At 41.9% G+C, this 19,630-nt stretch overlaps 1 protein-coding gene across 1 annotated transcript in view; it reads left to right on the top strand.

Moving 5' to 3' along the window:
• Positions 1–19,630, top strand: part of MAPK12 (mitogen-activated protein kinase 12) — a 194,029-nt gene that overhangs the window by 55,138 nt on the left and 119,261 nt on the right. Inside the window, exons 2-3 of the mRNA XM_077264916.1 lie at positions 1,386–1,515; positions 12,746–12,804. Of these exons, the coding sequence (XP_077121031.1) occupies positions 1,386–1,515; positions 12,746–12,804 (189 nt within the window). The remainder of the gene's footprint in view (positions 1–1,385; positions 1,516–12,745; positions 12,805–19,630) is intronic.

Here is a 19,630-nt window from a genome sequence, read left to right as displayed (position 1 = left end):
GAATAGTAAAGTTGGTCACACAGGGTTAATAGCAGCAGTAACGGAGTGCATTACACCGCGGCATAACGCGGTCCGTTACCGCTGCCATTAACCCTGTGTGAGGGCAGACTGGAGGGGAGTACAGAGCGGGCACTGACTGCGGGGAGGAAGGAGCGGCCATTTTTCCGCCGGACTGTGCCCGTTGCTGATTGGTCGTGGCTGTTTTGCCACGACCAATCAGCGACTTGGATTACATGACAGACAGAGGCCGCGACCAATGAATATCCGTGACAGACAGACGGAAGTGACCCTTAGACAATTATATAGTAGATAGTGTTTGAGTGCCGCTTTAATTTCTTACCTGTGTTATAGTGATTGGTGGGTCCCAGCTGTAGAAATCCCCAGAGATTATAGATTTCTCATTTATCTTGTGATGGGAGGGGGGAGTGATTAATATTAATGTATGTACAGTAGTGTGAAATGCCTTAATGTTTTTTCTAATATTGCGTATGATCTTTCTACATTTCTTTATTTTTTGTTTTATTCTGTTGTAGCAAATAATGTATTGCATATACAATAAACGTACTAGTGATACACCAGTGTACCAAATATATCTATATCTACCGTATATATCTATTTATGTAATACAATGAATGAATATGAAATGCATATGATAAAATTTGTTTTAGACAAAGTGACACTTTCCGCTTTCACATTTTGGACTATTTTACTTCATGTATTTAAATAAAAAAAAGTTATGATAATAGTAGTTAGTATGCAGAACCACTAAAGGGAATGTAAATGATTGGCAATTAGCAGCTTGTCTGCTGATGGAAGCCTGTCTATATAGGCAGACCACACTGAATGGTCTGTAATTGGTGAGTGTGCATAGACTGCCATTGTTCACAACAGCCTTTTGGTCATTCATTGGGTGATCGTGATCGGCATCCTGTTTTGTAATGTTTGTTCACCATAATCTTGCAGAGTAGCTCGCTGCTGATTCTCTACTGTAGATCTTCTAGTTCTTTTTAATTATGAATTCAGTATAACCCTGCCTGTACTATTCATGAACGACTTACTGTCTACACTGTGCATGGGCAAAAAGCAGCCAATAAATGGTGGTAGCAGGGAGTAGCCATAGCTGAGAACATCAGGGACTACATTGCTGCAATCCTCAGTGATGGTCTTCAAAGTGTGTTATAAAAAAGCATAGTAAACAGTAATTTGGCCTGAGCATCGAGGCGTCAGTGACCTTCAGTCTTACAAGGGTTAAGATGGTGGCTAATTGTAAACCATTTGCAAAGCACTCTATGGTGATTATACTATGCTAATATATACTTGTACAGAAACGACAGCTTCCAGTGGTTATGTAATCTCATTTATAATTGCACGTTTTTATGTTACAGCTCATCTATTGACAATAGATCTGGAACAAAAGTAGCCATCAAGAAGTTGTACCGTCCCTTTCAGTCTGAACTTTTTGCAAAACGAGCATACAGGGAGCTGAGGCTTCTGAAGCACATGCAGCATGAAAATGTAAGTATCTAATTAGCTGTGTGTCATGCAAAATTATACACTGACAACAAGCGTGCCACCACCGCTACAGCAGCCTTTAATAGGAACATAGACATTTTCTGCCTGGTAATCTTTAATGGTAGCATTAGCACTGGCATATGATCAAAGACTTCTCGCTACTTAATTCCATGTTTATGAACACTGAGTTGTAGTGTATGCATGTAGGATCATGAGCTCAAAAAAGACTTTTATGTAAGCTGGCTGGACACTTAATATTCCAAATTGGAGATGTGAATACTTCCAAGTTGCTGCTTGGAATTGACTAAAAAATTTTCAAGACCCTGGTCCAGAGACACCTCAGTAGGCTGTGGCCACCAGACCAGAGCACTGTGATTCTTCCGCTACTTATGACATCCCGGACATGTATAGTGATTAGGAGGCCGCTCTGACGTCATGCTTGCCTCGAGCTGCAACATGATGACATGGTGACCTGTCATAATAAGCTTCAGGTACGATACAAGTAGGAGGTTCGCAGTGCTCTGCTGGTGGCAGTGTGCTACTGACGTGGCTGCTGGACCCAGGGTCCTGCTTATCTTTCTGCTCAACTGTAATGCAGCCACACACTGCGAATGACACTGCTTCGCTCACCCACAGCAGACAAATGGTCATTGTAGTGGGTGGAGTTTTATTCACGTGGCCAACCACCGCATGTGGTCTTGCACTTAAGACCCTGCAATCAAATCGCCTGTGAAGAGGGGGAACATTGTTGAGTTGATGAGTTTAGGAAGCTGCTGTAGCCCAGGTTGGATGATGATATTTAGAATTTTGATGCCACTTGTAGTCTACATACACTAGTTTGAGCTGCCATTTTTGTTCACCACAGAGTAGGTTATGAAATGTGACTTGTTTATTTAAAATGTTATTCTGCTAAATTTGATGCAATAATTGTCCTGATTAATAGACCCTGAACTGATCTGAGCAATATGAATGCCAGGTACTTGTTGTGGCGGTCTCTCTATTAACCCCTGCTCGACATGCTAAGTACATGTAAAGGCCATGTTAGAGATTGGGGGTATAGAACCGGCACAGGAGTTGAGCCTGCATCATACTTGGCAAATATTGTGTGCTAAAATTTCTTACAGTGGCCAGTGGAGATGAGCTTCAAATGCTGCTGTTCACTCCGTACTGATATCAGCATTTAAGGTGTGTAGTTAGAGGGTGACATCGGTCCAGGTGCACATGTCCCTACCATGCAAGCTGATCGTGGAATGCCAATGGGCTGCAAACTGAAAGCACTGTCCCTGCCATGTCAGTATTTCTCTGAAGCTCAGCCATAGGCCCCTGCCCATTAAAAATAGATACAAATAACTGCTTTAAAAAAAAAAAAAAAAAAAAGTCTTGATTTGATCAGTAGAAATAATACTGTGGGTTATAGTTAATTACTGACAAAATGTATGATTGGTGGCGAAAATAACAAAAAAACATAAACAAAAGTGCAATTTCCCATTTGGTGCACCTCCATAAAAATGCAATAAGAAGTGATAAAGAAAATGCACCCCAAAATGATATCATTAAAATGTCAGCAGTACCCGCAAATGCTCTCACGCAGCTCAATTGACAGACAAATAAAAAAGTGACTGGTCTCAAAAAAATGTCGAAAGGAACAAATATATATTATTATTTATTTATAAAGCACCATTGATTCCATGGTGCTGTACATGAGAAAAGGGTTACATCAAAATACAAATATCACTTACAGTAAACAAAACTAACAATGACAGACTGGTACAGAGGGAAGAGGACCCTGCCCTTGCGGACTTACATTCTACAGGATTAAGGAGACAGCAGGTAGAGGGTTGCAGTAGCTGCAATGGTGTTGAGGTGGCCGTGTGGTCTTTACAGGCTGTAAGCTTCTTTGAAGAGGTAGGTTTTCAGGTTTCTTTTGAAGGATCCAAAAGTAGTGGATAACCGGACGTGCTGGGGCGCTGAATTCCAGAGGATGGGTTATATTCGGGAGAAGTCTTAGAGGCGATTGGGTGAGGAGCGAATAAGCGTGGAGGAGAGGAGGAGGTCTTGGGAGGACCGGAGATTACGTGAGGGAAGTTATTGAGAGATTAGTGTGGAAATATACGGAGGAGAAAGGTTATGGATGGCTTTGTAGGTCAGTGTTAGTAATTTAAACTTGATATGCTGGGAAATTGAGAGCCAGTGAAGGGATTTACAAAGAGGGGAAGCAGGAGTGTAGCGAGAAGAGAGATTAATTAGTCGGGCAGCAGCGTTAAGGACAAACTGGAGGGGTGCGAGAGTGTTAGAAGGTAGGCCACAGAGGAGTATGTTTTAGTAGTCGAGGCGTGGGATGATTAGGGCATGCATGAGCATTTTGGTAGAGTTTGGGTTGAGGAAAGGCCGGATTCTGGAAATATTTTTGAGCTGGAGTCGACAGCAGGTGGCGAGAGCTTGGATGTGCGGTTTGAAGGACAGGGCAGAGTCAAGGGTTACTCCGAGGCAGCAGATTTTGGGGACAGGGGCAAGTGTGATTTCATTTGTTTTGATAGATAGATCAGGTAGGGAAGATATGCGTGATGGAGGAAAGATAATGAGTTCAGATTTGTCCACATTGAGCTTGAGGAAGCGAGAGGAGAAGGAGGATATGGCTGATAGACACTCTGGGATTCTGGAGAGCAGAGAGGTGACATCTGGGCCCGAGAGGTAGATCTGAGTGTCATCGGCATATAGATGGTACTGGAAGCCATAGGACCTTATGAGTTGTCCCAGGCCGAGTGTATAGATTGAGAAGAGTAAGGGTCCTAGGACAGAGCCTTGGGGGACTCCAACAGAGAGGGAGCGAGATGAAGAGGTAGAATGGGAGTAGGAAACGCTAAATGTGCGGTTGGCAAGGTATGAGGAGATAAAAGATACACACAAATTTCAATTTTAATTTTTTCTTATTGTTAGAAAACTTTTTTTTCTCTTATAGTTTTTATTCCCTTATTGTGCTGACCTGAAGAATGTTGCCAGGTCAGTTTTACCAATGAATGCTGTCCAGTAAAAATGACTGTATGGGACTACCGAAAAACATGTCACAGTTGTAGTTTTTCCATGATTTCTTCACACTTGAATTTTTTCCTAGTACTGTATTTTTCGGACTATAAGACGCACTGGACTATAAGGTGCACCCAGGTTTTAGAGGTGGAAAATAGGGAAAAAAATATTTGAAAAAAAAATGTGGTAAAAAATTTAATAACATACTATTATATGTGGTGTTGTTATATATAATAGTATGTTATTATGTTGGAAGCTGCGGGACCAGTGTGGTGTCTGTGAAATACTATATGAAGATGCTGGAGGGTGAGTATAAGAATGGGGGAACAGGGCTTATATTGAAAGCACCACTCCAGCACTGTAAAATAACACTGGAGTGCTGCTTTAAAATCCCATGGGAGAACTAGAACTCCCAGCATGTCCTGCCGATCCTATGGCATGCTGGGAGTTATAGTTCACTAAAGGAGTGGTAGAGTGCTTTATTGTGTTTTGGAAAGACTAACCTCTTAATTGTGGCAGCCAGCCATGCTGTGGTGAGGTAAAAGCATCCCATGACTGCACACACAGAGCCCTCCCTCTTGTTGCCTTTCCACAGCACAGCACAGGTTATAAGAGGAATCCTGCAGATTCTAGTGGGGAGTCTGAAGGACCTGTGATGATGTCAAGAAGAGGGAGGGCTCTGTGCTGCCATGTGATGCTCCAGCCCGCCCACTTCTGACATCATCACAGGTCCTCCTTGTGCACACTGCACAGCACTCAGCTCCAGCCCAGGAAGGTACACAGCGATCTCCTCTTCCCTGGACCCTGCTGCTGCTGCCTCCTCCTCCCCCGGAAAAACGGATCTCCCCAGCTGCTGCAGGAATCAGCGCTGGGGACACCATGTGTGTCGCTGCTTAAGTGCAGTATTCATTTACTGCTCCCGGCTCACCGCGCAGCTGATAGGTGGGCGGGGAGTAGCTAATGAATATTCACTGCACTTAATCATCGGGACCACTGGTTTCCCCAGCGCTAATTCCCGGCAGTGGGGACATTTTTCTGCCTCCTGAAGTGGGATAACAGTGCGATCCCACTCGCTGCTGTCCCCCTCCCCACATGCTACATCCCTACCATAAGACGCACCCACACTTTCCTCCCAAATTTGGAGGAAAAAAAGTGCGTCTTATGGTCGGAAAAATACGGTATCTTATATGGTAAAATGGCCATTTAAAACTACAAATTGTCCTGCATAAAAAAGCCATCATACTGCTGTGTCAATGGGAGAATGAAAGTTATAACTCTTGGAAGAAGGGGGGCAAAACTTGAAATGTTAAGAACCAACAATGAACTGCAGCAGTAAGGTGTTACAAAAGGAAGGCTCACCGACCGCATCTAGTCTGTTTCTCTTGCACCATATTATGGTACAGAGACTAGTGTAAAGATTCCCAGAATGCTTATCTGCAGCTATGTAGATTAATCTTGTAACCAAGGTATATGCTTCATTGAAAATTGTATGTGTTTACTGGGAACGATTAGTTCTTTCAAATGATTATTTTCCTCAGACATTTCAACAATAATTAAAGACCTTGGATCTTTTACTCAGTTGAAGGATTTTTCTTCTATTTAAAAAAAAAAAAAAAAAAAGTTTCAATATTTCTCCATCCTGTCACCATGGAGACAGTGACACCATGTCAGACATCATAAAAGTATCGTTCTGTAGCATCCTGTAACCTTGAAATAGAATACAGCACAAAGAACCTGATTTCTCAACGCTATTATTTTATATGCCGTTTCGTGACAGTGATTTACTGGGTTTTTTTTTTCGTTTTTTTTTCTTCTCCTTTTGCGTATGGTAGCCGTGCTCTTTAGAGAGGGGCTATTGCACACTTCTACCTATTTGTATCCAAGCTATATTTGAATTTGAGAAGATAAAGTTACCTTAGCGTAGTCCATAAGAGAGAAATGTAAAGGACTTGTTAACCTGTAGTGGGCTCTTATTATAATGTTTGCTACCCTACCTTTCAGAAAGGCTCTTAAATGGAATGAGGCTGAAGATCTATTCGTAGCTCTGAAGCCTCTCACTCCAGCTCTATTCCGCCCAGCGCAGCCTCCTTCTGCTTGACTGACAGCCTCATTTGGACGTTATTATGGTGCTTGAACCCTCTAGGTTCAAGCACCATATTGTAATCCGATTTCTTATATTTTATTATTATTCTACTTCTTCTCCGAGTTTTCCGCAATTAATGCGGCCCGAACCGAATAATGTGACTCTGACTCGTGACTCTGACTCGTGACTCTGACTCGTGACTCTGACTCGTGACTCTGACTCGTGACTCTGACTCGTGACTCTGACTCGTGACTCTGACTCGTGACTCTGACTCGTGACTCTGACTCGTGACTCTGACTCGTGACTCTGACTCTGACTCGTGACTCTGACTCGTGACTCTGACTCGTGACTCTGACTCGTGACTCTGACTCGTGACTCTGACTCGTGACTCTGACTCGTGACTCTGACTCGTGACTCTGACTCGTGACTCTGACTCGTGACTCTGACTCGTGACTCTGACTCGGCCGAATGTGCCTACCAAGTGGCCAAAGTGGCTAACAAGGTGCACCGCATATCAAAGTGGCTACCAAGTGGCCAAAGTGGCTAACAAGGTGCACCGCATATCAAAGTGGCTACCAAGTGGCCAAAGTGGCTACCAAGGGGCCAAAGTGGCTAACAAGGTGCACCGCATATCAAAGTGGCTACCAAGGGGCAGGGCCCTGCATGCCAGACTTGCTCCTGAGGTTCATTGGCACCAAAGTGGTTTCTGAGGGGCCCTGAGAACTGGTTCTTGAGGGGGCCTGCACAACAAAGTGGGTCTTGGACTTCACATACTAAAGTGGCCCCTGAGAGGCCTCGCATGCCAGACTGGCTCCTGAAAGGCCCCGACATCATAGTGGCTGTTGAGGGGCCACACCATGCCAAAGTGGCTTGTGAGGGGCTGCACTATGCAGTCGCTCTGGCTTTTACAAACCGTAGGCTTCTTTCACACTAGCGTCGTGCATGCGCGGCCGGAACTCCACCCCCACCTCCCCGCACCTCACAATGGGGCAGCGAATGCGTGGAAAAACAGCATCCGCTGCACCCATTGTGCGGCGCAAACAACGCTAGCGTCGGTACGTGGGCCCGACGCTCTGCGACGGGCCGAGTACGACGCTAGTGTGAAAGAAGCCTAAGATGATTTGCACCACAAGAATGTCCACAAAATATTTCCATGAAAATGCAATATGCACTTTTGTCCATTTTTATTTTTCAGGGGTACAGCTGCAATTAAATGGTTGCTATCATTACTAAGGTCCCCATCACACTGAACGAGCATCCGATCCATAACGTTTCAGCGATACCCCGCTGTGACGGCGGCTGCGTGTGACAGTGGGATACAACATCGCAAGGGGCATTCCTGAGCATGGCAGATCCCAGTCCTGGCCGTTTTCATCGCTGGGTTGTCATGCATCATACACTTTCAGTGAAGAAAATTGTTCACTGTGACCGCTGCAATGTCGGGTTTGCGACGTTGCAGCATCGCAATCGTCAGCGGTATCATTCAGTGTGAAGGGACCTTAAGGACTTACTAGTCCACTAATTGTACAATTTTATTGAGTAAATAGGGACCACTGCACTGCTATAAGAAATGTATGTGACAAGGTTCCCTGATTTCTATAACAAATGTTAGTGGCCTGATTAATGAAAATTGCCTCAGAGTAAAACCATTTTGGTTGTCCATAGCAACCAGAGGTCAGCTTTCATATTTGAAACTGCTGAGGTAAAATGAAAGCTGACCTCTGATTGGTTGTCAGGGCAACTAGAGCTGTCTGTCAGGCAGTTTCACTGTGTGAGACCTGTTCTTCCTAATCTGCTAGTTAAAAGCTGTCACCACCACCACCCATTTACAATTTACAAAGTTGTTTGTGTTTTTACTTCATATTGTCAAAGGGGCATGAAGCGTAAGAGCATCTGGTGTGTGTGGTGCAGTACTAGCATAGGCTTCCTGTTCTCTGACTTGGCATAAAACATGCTAATTCACTTTCCTTTGATCCTTTGATTTTAAAGCTATATGTAAGTAATCATACTGTAGTATGTGTACACTTATACACTGCTTTATAAGGGCTAGTACACACAGTCCGATTTTTACATCCGAATTCGACCGATTATTTATTCTGACTGTGTGCTAGCCCTAAATGTGACTTCATTAGCTGCATAAAAATAGTTTGTTTCCATTATGTCCGTCCCTATTAAAATCTGCCAAAAGCAGACAGACTTTACATTAGCAGAGTCTACCTGTGAGAACTTGCTGCTAGAGAGATTATTCGCTGCAATCAGAAGTTCTAGTGAAATCAATAAATCAAACTGAGCAGCCACAATTTCTTACATACAGACACCGCCTAGGACAGACTGCCTGTTCTTCACAAGTGTCCGGACCCCGTTCATTTCATCATTGTGGGTCCCAGCGTCCCCTTGAAGCAAATGGTGGTGACATCACACAGGTCCTTTAGCCTGCACCAATATTATATGATGCTGACATCACTACATCACTCCAATTGGCTGCATATACAACCCATCCCAGGTTGTGCCATCGCTATACACAACATTCATATTCTAACTTTACTTTCTTACAGTCGACACCTGATACACTGCTGTAAAGCTGGCAGCGCTGTTCAAGCACCATGTATTTCCTTCAGGAAATGCCCATCTAGTTATTAGTATTATTAGTATTATTACTATTCTCCTAGAACGCCATCATTTTCCAGAGCGCTTCATAGGCATTGTCGTCATTGTCCCCATTGGGGCTCACAATCTAAGTCCACTGTTAGTATGTCTTCGGATGCTAATTTCTCTGTAAAAACCAAAACAGAAAAAAAAGACTCCTAAAATGTAACTTTTATTAGAAAGTTGTCTAAAAGTATTGCATGATAGGCAGGAATACAATACATATATTAAATCCAATAAGCAATAGTGCATCCATTGAAGAGAAAATGAAAAAAGTGGGGCAGAAGGGTATCAAAATCGGTCACGGAGACTCAGAAAAAAATCACAGTATGTGGGCTAATAGGCCCTAAAAATTCCTAGCGGATGGCGATGCCCTACCTATCAATGGGGGTTGGCACCCAAGTTTCTACGGTATGGCGCCCCCACTCAACGGAGGCTAGCCCTAAAGGCCCTGGTGCACCTTAAGCCTAATATATAGTAAAATCAATAAATAGGGTGAAAGAACGATCGGATAAGTAGTCAATACTTCAAATGTCACTGCGACTAGATATCGTGACTCACATTAATGTCTAATATGACGTGAAGAAAAATCCCACTTAGAAGTGAATGCGATAAGCTATAATCATTTACTCATTTAATATAATGACCCAATGGCATAAACCTCAGAATGCATGTCCATATGTCACCAATATCCGAAAAATGTGCAAGAAAAAAACAATTCAGACGAAGTTTAATATACTTACTACGCATTACAGATGAGTACCAAATCATCCTTTGCCTCTAGTATGAGCCATGCATGCCAGCACTGTTTACATACGTGCCGATGGTTACACTGAACATCTGTGCTTCCATTGTGAAGCTTGCATGCTGACCTAGTGTGATACTCAGTGATATTAGTGTTAGAGAGCAGTGTTGATATATGTACCAGTATATTATCTATATTAGGGCTACACTAATTACTAGTAGTGTATTCTAATCGCCATGTTTAAAATCTAGAAAGAATTGACTAGTGTCTCATGGGGCTTGTTGCCACTCACAACATTGAAGGATAATGGTTATAATTGCAAATTGTCTCTTCAGAGCGGAAGAGGGCTAGCACTTTCGCACCACCTTTTGGAAGTAGCGATCCCAATAGTCAATATACATAGCCTTTTAGGATTGCTGCTTCCAATAGGTGGTGCTAGAGTTCTCATCCTCTTCCCCCTCTGAAGAGACAATTTGCATGTTGAATTTCCCAAAGAAGCATGCATGGCTTATAAGTCTCCTCACTCTGACATGCCTGGATTGGCTTGTAACTCTCCACAAGAATAATGTTGCCCCTTAGACCCAAGGATAATGGTTGAGCTTTTTCATATGTAAAGTTTCCAACTATGTTATATTATGGAATGTGGCATCCTCTCTTTAAGGATAGGTGCACACGGTCAGTAAACGCTGCGGCTTGGATGCTGATGCTGCGTACTTGTGCCGCGTCCAACCACCAGCGTCCAGATGTTACAGCATAGTGGATGGGATTTTAAGAAATCCCTTGTCCACTATGCGTGCAGAGGATCACCCGTGGAGACTGACATGTGCCGCGTCTTTCCAGGCTGCAGCATGTCTGAGTCTCCGCAAGATAACTGTCAATGTATTGGATGCGGTGAATCCATCCGTACTGTTCAATGAACATATGTGGAATCGCCTGCGTCCAATAACCAGCATTACTGAACGTCTGCACATACCCTAATAGCAGGAAATCTAGGGAGTAGGACAAAGCCTAAATGTATAATTACATGTTATGTCCTCATTTGCCTTCCTCCATCTCTCCTTTGTGCCTTCTCTTTAGGAATAGGATGGGACACATCACTTTCTACCATTTTTTTGTTAATTTATTTACCTTTAAGAAAATAATCACTGTTATTTGTAAATCATATTTGCTGTAATTTGCGACATGAGCTGTAAGCGAAGTCTCCAATGTAAATGTGCACAGCCTGAGGTCTTGAACCGTCCTCTTCAGTAATGTTGTTGAAGACCGTATTAAACCATTTCCCAAATATACAGCATCTAATTTTAGTAATTCTATTGACAACCAATATACTGTACTTAGATTTGCTTATGTGCTTTCATATCAATACATAACTTGGCTGATTTGTTGTTTAAAGGTGTTGTCTCACAAATGCAACCTCTTGTAATGAATTGGTCCACTAATGTGCATTGGAACCTTTTCTGGAATAGTAGAAAATGCCAACTGCTTCTGACCTCTAGTAGCTTGCATGTTTGGCTACAATTCAGTAAGACTATGCTCAGATGAGTGATATACATGTATCTATGTGTACATGTGGGTATAGCCATTTGCACTAGACTGAGCCACAAATTTGACCAGTCTAGTGCGTATAGCAATTTTTTTTTTTTTTACATGGAAACAGAAGATGTAGCCATTTTCTGAATGACTTGTTCTGTGAAGGTAGTCATCTGGGACAAAATCACTGTAGGTTAAAAAGGTTGCCCATACATTAGTGTCTTATTTATGTATTACCCTTATGGAATCCCTCTGGTAAGGACTTGATAGGGCATGGGTATTAAAACTTGAAATTTGCTGGTTGTAGTGTAGCATCTTTGAGCAGTTTTAGAAACCACAGAAAAAAAATTCTAGCATGCCACCAGACGAGGACCGCTCAATGACTCCCTGGGTGTTGGATCATTTTTAGCCAAAGCGCTAATGCATCTACATGGGGTATGTTCACATGTTGGGTTTTGCTGCATTTTTTTAAATCTGCACCAAAAACCACAGTGGGGGTAGGAAAGTCTGCATACGTCATGTGTTTTACATGTTTTATTGCACAATTTTTACTTGCATTTAACTCTATTTTAATAGGTTAAAAGTAGTGATGAGTGAATATACTCGTTACTCGAGATTTCCCGAGCATACTCGGGGGTCCTCCGAGTATTTTTTTAGTGCTCGGAGATTTCGTTTTTCTTGCCGCAGCTGAATGATTTACATCTGTTAGCCAGCATAAGTACATGTGGGGGTTGCCTGGTTGCTAGGGAATCCCCACATGTAATTATGCTGGCTAACAGATGTAAATCATTCAGCTGCGGAAAGAAAAATGAAAACTCCGAGCACTAAAAAATACTCGGAGGACCCCCGAGTATGCTCGAGAAATCTCGAGTAACGAGTATATTCGCTCATCACTAGTTAAAAGTACTACTAAAATGCTGAAGCAATTGACATTGTCATTTTGTCAGGGCTCAAAATGCATGCAGGGAAAAAAAATCTGTAAAATCTCAGATTATGCTGGTACTGTAAAACGCTGCATGTTTTGCACACAAATGTGCTGCATAAGAAAAGCTGCAAAAATGTCATGTGTGAACATAGCTTTATGATAGCTCACTATTTCTTTGCCATAAAAGAAACAAATGGTATCCTGTTTAATTTTTTTAATGAATATGTAAATGGTTAAAATGCAGACCAATAAACCGTTTGCCTGTACTGCTGTTTTGCAGGTCATTGGCCTACTAGATGTGTTTACACCTGACTTATCCCTGGAGAAATTCACTGACTTGTAAGTTATCACATTCTTGTACAAAATATTTACTCTGATCCTAAATTATAAGGGAAGTGAGCGCTGCATGCTCTGTAGAAACTGGATGTGAATGTGTATGTTTCAGTGAGATCTGTGGGATTATGACTGCGCCACTCTTATGTCTTACTATTGGCTGTGAAATGTCAGCATTTTCAATCCTTTCTGGCTACATACTTAACATATTTTCAGTTAGGCCCTACAGTGATCCTCCTTTTCAGAAGCAAGTTGTGACAGGTTGTAAGATCTACTGAAACACTGGATACTGGTAAATAGTCCTGCATTTTCCAACTTCTTTTGCATTCAATTCTTTAAGATTGATTGTGATTTGACTGTTTTATAACAAAAGAATGCTAGATTTAATGGCATGTCAACTCTTGAAATTGTAATTGTGCTGGAACCTTTTACCAAAGACCACAGAGTGTAGCAATATAGGATGTGGCAGGGACGTCATGCGCTGCTTGCAAGCAAGGGTAGCTGCTGGCATACTCACTGCTTTGCATGCCAGGACTGTATGCGTGGAGAGCAGTGAGTATTAATTGTTCTATAATACCGAGCAGTGTCAGCTGGAGCCTTCCTGCAGCTGCCAGCGGTCATGCGTGCCATTACTAAAGGGAATGAATATTCACCGCATTCCACGCACCATGGAAGTAGAATGCGGTGAATATTCATTTCTCTTAAGTAATGGCACACGTTACGGCTGCCACTGCTCACTATTATAAAACAATGAATACTCACAGCTACCCTTCAAGCATAAAGCAGCTGCTGGCATTCGAACAAGATGCTGCGAGGGAGCGTCGGGAATGTAAGTGTGTGTATATGTGTGTATGTATATATATGTATATATATATATATATATATATATATATATATATATATATATATATATATATATATATATATATATATATATAATATATTTCAAAAAAAGAGGCAGCACTCCATTGTTTCAGTGAAAAAATGTGCAGGGTTTAATCTACCCACATATTCAGGCAACGTTTCAGCTCACAATGAGCTTTTCTCAAGCAGTGAGTATGTTCATGTGCTTCCCTTTTATACATATCTACAACATCCTTAATTGTGTCCACTTATGCATTGTAAGGTGCTACTTAGATTTACATTTTCATAAAGTGCATATGTGCTAACCATGTTTAACCGTAGCTGTGCCAATAAAAATATATAAAACATCTTCCTACTTCCCCATATCATACAGTACTGTATGCATAAAAGGTCTTTACTTTACCCGGCAGATGCATGTTCAGCGTGGAGGACGCCATTATTTCCTTTCAGCGTCTTGTTAGATCTACTGCGCATGTCTCACTGTGTCATCCCTATGCGATGACTAGCCAGCCAATCCACTACCTTGTGTGGCACTCCCCATTAGCGCATGCGCGCGTCCTTTCAATAGCGCCATCTTTGTTGTGGCTTCCTATTGACACTTGCGTGTCGGGCACATTGTGTATTCAATTGTTACCATACGGACTTCTTTATGGTGTTAGTTCCCACCCTGACACACCGGACGGCACCTTACTCAGGTTGTCTCCGGGAGTCATGCGGTATTAGGTTACGGCAATTAACCTTCTCAGGTCAATATACCGCAACTGTGACCACAAAAGTAGTTACACCTGAGTCCTGGTTCCAATTATATTTGTTAATATGCCCATATACACGGTATCATCGGTTTTTAAGATTAATAAATAAATACAATATCCAATTTCATTATTCGTTCTTTATTTAAAGAAATTCAAATTAATTTTCATTTTGCGTAAATTTCATGCATTATTTTTTATTCGTCCTCCACGCTTTTCATGCTCCGCCCCAATGCATCTAAAAAAATGGAGAAGATATAAATAAATAGTAAAAATTTAGAGATATTTCATTATACCCCTAATACATGTACAAAGGGTCCCTACATTATCTGTCAAAGTGAATTACACGTATATCTTCTAAGTAATAGCATGTATCTTAAAGTCAACATTTAACCCTTTGGGTTTCAAGGTATTGAGCTCGTAAATCCACATAAGCTCTTTTTTCTTTAGGATTTGCTCCCTATTCCCTCCTCTCCTCTGAATAGGTACTACATCTATAATTTTACACCTGAGATCTTTTTCTGAATGTTTATTTTCTGTGAAATGTTTCGGTACCGGGAGGTCCATTCTTTTTTTCCTAATCGTGTATCTGTGCTGATTCATTCTGACTTTAAATTCACACGTTGTCTCCCCAATGTACCACAAATTACATGGGCACATTAATAGGTAGACAACGTGATCTGAACCGCAAGTCAGAAATTGTTTAATTTTATATACTTTTTTTGTTTCAGGGTGCTGAAATGTGGGGCCTTTATCCATATATGCACAATTAACGCATCCTAGGCAGGGAAAGCAGCCAGTTTTATTCCTACCTGTCAAAGTTGCTTGTGCACTCTTTTTAAAGGATCCTATATCCGATTTTACAAGATAATCCTTTATATTTCTATTTTTCCTATATGAGAAAAGGGGTGGCAGTTTAAACTCCTTTACACCTGGGAGACACTTTCCCAGCATCCCCCAGTGTTTTTTTATAATTTTACTTATCTCACTGCTCTCTTCCACATAAGTTGCTACAAGCGGTATACGGTCTAGATGTTTTTTCTTAGTATTCCTCGTTCTTTCATTTATTAGTTCACTTCTTTCTAATTTTAAGACCTTCTGCTTAGCAACTGTCAAAAGTTCTTTCGGGTATCCTCTATTTTTAAATTTCTTTATGAGTGAGTCCATTACCCAATCCACTTCTTCTTCATCTTGTACTATACGGCGTACCCTAAGTAGCTGCCCCAATGGTATCGATTTCACCATATTACGTGGATGGTGGCTATCGTATGCTAGTAAGTTGTTCTTATCCGTTACTTTTACAAATAGAGTAGTATCTAGTTTACCCTCCTTTTGTTTAACCAACACATCCAGAAATTGCAGTTCCCTTTTAGAGGAGACTAATGTGAATTTAATTGTCAGGTCTATGGTATTTAGAAAACCCAGAAAGTCATCCAATTTTTCTTGAGTTCCAGTCCAGAGGAGGAACACGTCATCCACGTATCTCCACCATACCAGCACATGCTGGAAATGGTGGGACACGTAGATCCATTCCTCCTCAAGGACCTCCATCACCAGATTTGCGTAGGAGGGGGCCATATTGGCCCCCATAGCAGTTCCCCGTTTTTGGGTGTAAAAAACATCACCAAATAAAAAATAATTTCTTTTCAAGATAGTTTCCAACAGTTTTAGTATAAGAGTTTTTCCTTCACAAGTGTATTTAGCTGAGTCCAATTTTTTCTCCACCGCTTTTAATCCTCGTTCATGATCGATGGACGTGTATAGTGATACCACGTCAAAAGACGCAAGTATCACCTCCTGGTTCAATTTTACCCCTTCAAGCTTTCTAAGGAAGTCTGTTGTATCTTTAATATATGCCTTGCCGTTTTTTACCATGGGATTAAATATTCTATCTAGAAAAATGCCTATTTTATTGAATATTGATTTGACCCCCGATATAATCGGGCGGCCAGGAGGGTTTTTTAAGGTTTTATGAATTTTAGGTGTTAGATACAATACTGGTGTCCGTGGATGTTCAACTAGCAAATAATCATGCAATTCTTGGTCTATGATATAACCATCTACTGCTTCTTTCAAAATCATTCTAATTTCCCTATCAATATTATATTTGGGGTCACTGTCCATCTTACAATACACATTTCCATCCTGCAGTTGTCTCATAACTTCACTGATATACATGGACTTGTCCATGACGACGACATCTATATATATATATATAATATATATATATATATATATATATATATATATATATATATATATATATACATATATATATATATATATATATATATATATATATATATATATATATATCATCCTTGCGTGATTGGCGCCAGCCGAAGACATATATATATATATATATATATATATATATATATATATATATATATATATATATATATATATATATATATATATATATATATTATAATGTCTTTGGCTGGCGCCAATCACGCAAGGATGCTGTTAAAGAGAAATTAATATTTATTGCCATCCACACCCATGGGCGTGGAATGCAGTGAATATTCATTTCTTTTTAGCAGCGGGCACAGGAGTTAGCCTCAGCAGCTGGCTCCTGCCTCTGTGGCCCGCTGCCTTGCCGCTTCCCCACCACTACCAGAGCCGATACATCCGAACTATAAGACGCACCCTCCATTTTCCTCCACATTTTTGGAGGAAAAAAGTGCATCTTATAGTCCGAAAAATACGGTGATATCTTACTTTTACGATCTTTGTGCCATTTTAAAGTAACTTTACTTTTGATGTGAAGTAGTCTAAAGCATGGTAAGGAAACATTGCCAGAGGTGAAAATCTACTGTTTTAACTTGGGAGTGTCTTCATTTACTGTTTGTTTCGGACTACAGTGGGTACGGAAAGTATTCAGACCCCTTTAAATTTTTCACTCTTTGTTTCATTGCAGCCAGTTGGTAAATTCAAAAAAGTTAATTTTTTCACATTAATGTACACTCCATCTTGACTGAAAAAAACAGAAATGTAGAAATTTTTGCAAATTTAATAAAAAAGAAAAACTGAACTATCACATGGTCATAAGTATTCAGACCCTTTGCTCAGACACTCATATTTAAGTCACATGCTGCCCATTTCCTTGTGGTCCTCCGTGAGATGGTTCTTCTCCTTCATTGGAGTCCAGCTGTTTTTAATTAAACTGATAGGACTTGATTTGGAAAGGCGCACACACCTGTCTATAGAAGACCTCACAGCTCACAGTGCATGTCATACCAAATGAGAATCATGAGGTCAAAGGAACAGGCCAAGGAGCTCACAGACAGAATTGTAGCCAGATCTGTGCCTTGCCAAGATTACAACAGAATTTTAAATGGAAGAAGCTTGGGACCACCAGAAGTCTTCCTAGACCTGGCCGTCCAGCCAAACTGAGCAATTGTGAGAGAAAAGCCTTGGTGAGCGAGGTAAAGAAGAACCCCAAAATCACTGTGGCTCAGCTGCAGAGATGCAGTAGGGAGATGAGAGAAAGTTCCACAAAGTCAACTATCATTGTAGCACTCCACCACTCGGGCCTTTATGGCCCGACGGAAGCCTCTCATCAGTGCAAGACATATGAAAGCCTGCATAGTTTGCTAAAAAAACACATGAAGGACTCCCAGACTGTCTGATGAGACGAAGATAGACCTTTTTGGTGATAATTCTAAGCGGTATGTGTGTCGAAAACCAGGCACTGCTCATCACCTGCTCAATACAATCCCAACAGTGAAACGTGGTGGCAGCATCATGCTATGGGGGTGTTTTTCAGCTGCATGGACAGGACGACTGGTTGTCTTTCAAGGAATGTGGCCAAGTACAGAGATATCCTGAATGAAAACCTCTTCCAGAGTGCTTTGGACCTCAGACTTGGCCGAAGGTTCACCTTCCAACAAGACAATGACCCTAAGCACACAGCTAAAATAAGTGGCTTCAGAACAACTCTGTGACCATTCTTGACTGGCCCAGCCAGAGCCCTAACCTAAACCCAATTGAGCATCTCTGGAGAGACCTGAAAATGGCTGTCCACCAACATTCACCATCCAACCTGATGGAACTGGAGAGGGTCTGCAAGGAAGAATGGTAGATGATCCCCAAATCCAGGTGTGAAAAACTTGTTGCATCTATCTCGAGAAGACTCATGATTGTACTAGCTCAAAAGGGTGCTTCTAGTATTGAGTAATACTGAGCAAAGGGTCTGAATACTTATGACCATGTGATATTTCAGTTTTTCTTTTTTAATAAATTTGAGAACATTACTACATTTCATTAATGAGAAAAAAAATGAACTTTTTTGAATTTACCAAATGACTGCAATGAAACAGAGTGAAAAATTTAAAGGTGTATGAATAATTTCGTACCCGCTGTATAAGACGCACCAGACCATAAGACGCCCTTAGGATTTTGAAGAGTGAATTAGAGAAAAAAAATGAAGCAAAAAATGTGGTCAATTCTGTACCAATATCCCCTATCCTGGTTTGCATGGCCCAACTCATCCCTATCCTTGTATGCATGTCTGCCTCATCTTTGGCCTACTAGACATGGCTCCCTCATCCCTATCGTGGTAGGAATGGTCCCCCTCATCCCTATCGTGGTAGGAATGGTCCCCCCTCGCCCCTATCGTGGTAGGAATGGTCCCCCCTCGCCCCTATCGTGGTAGGAATGGTCCCCCCTCGCCCCTATCGTGGTAGGAATGGTCCCCCCTCGCCCCTATCGTGGTAGGAATGGTCCCCCCTCGCCCCTATCGTGGTAGGAATGGTCCCCCCTCGCCCCTATCGTGGTAGGAATGGTCCCCCCTCGCCCCTATCGTGGTAGGAATGGTCCCCCCTCGCCCCTATCGTGGTAGGAATGGTCCCCCCTCGCCCCTATCGTGGTAGGAATGGTCCCCCCTCGCCTCTATCGTGGTAGGAATGGTCCCCCCTCGCCTCTATCGTGGTAGGAATGGTCCCCCCTCGCCCCTATCGTAGTATGCATGGCTCCCTTTATTCTGGTATGATTGGTCCCCATCCTGCTATGCAGGACCCACATCTCTGTCCTTGTATGCGTAGCCCCATCAGAAAAACATAAAAAAAACAAAACATTACCTTCCTGTGCTCCCTCGCAGCATCTTGTTCTGATGCCAGCACCTGCTTTAGGGCTTGTTCACACTTTGCGGAATTAGCTGCGGATTTTTCCGCAGCGGATTTGCAAAAACTGCAGTGCAAAACCGCGGTGCTTTT

Source organism: Ranitomeya variabilis, chromosome 5 (genome assembly GCF_051348905.1).
Source record: "Ranitomeya variabilis isolate aRanVar5 chromosome 5, aRanVar5.hap1, whole genome shotgun sequence".
Taxonomy (NCBI): Eukaryota; Metazoa; Chordata; class Amphibia; order Anura; family Dendrobatidae; genus Ranitomeya; species Ranitomeya variabilis.
This window is presented reverse-complemented; position numbering and strand designations above follow the sequence as displayed.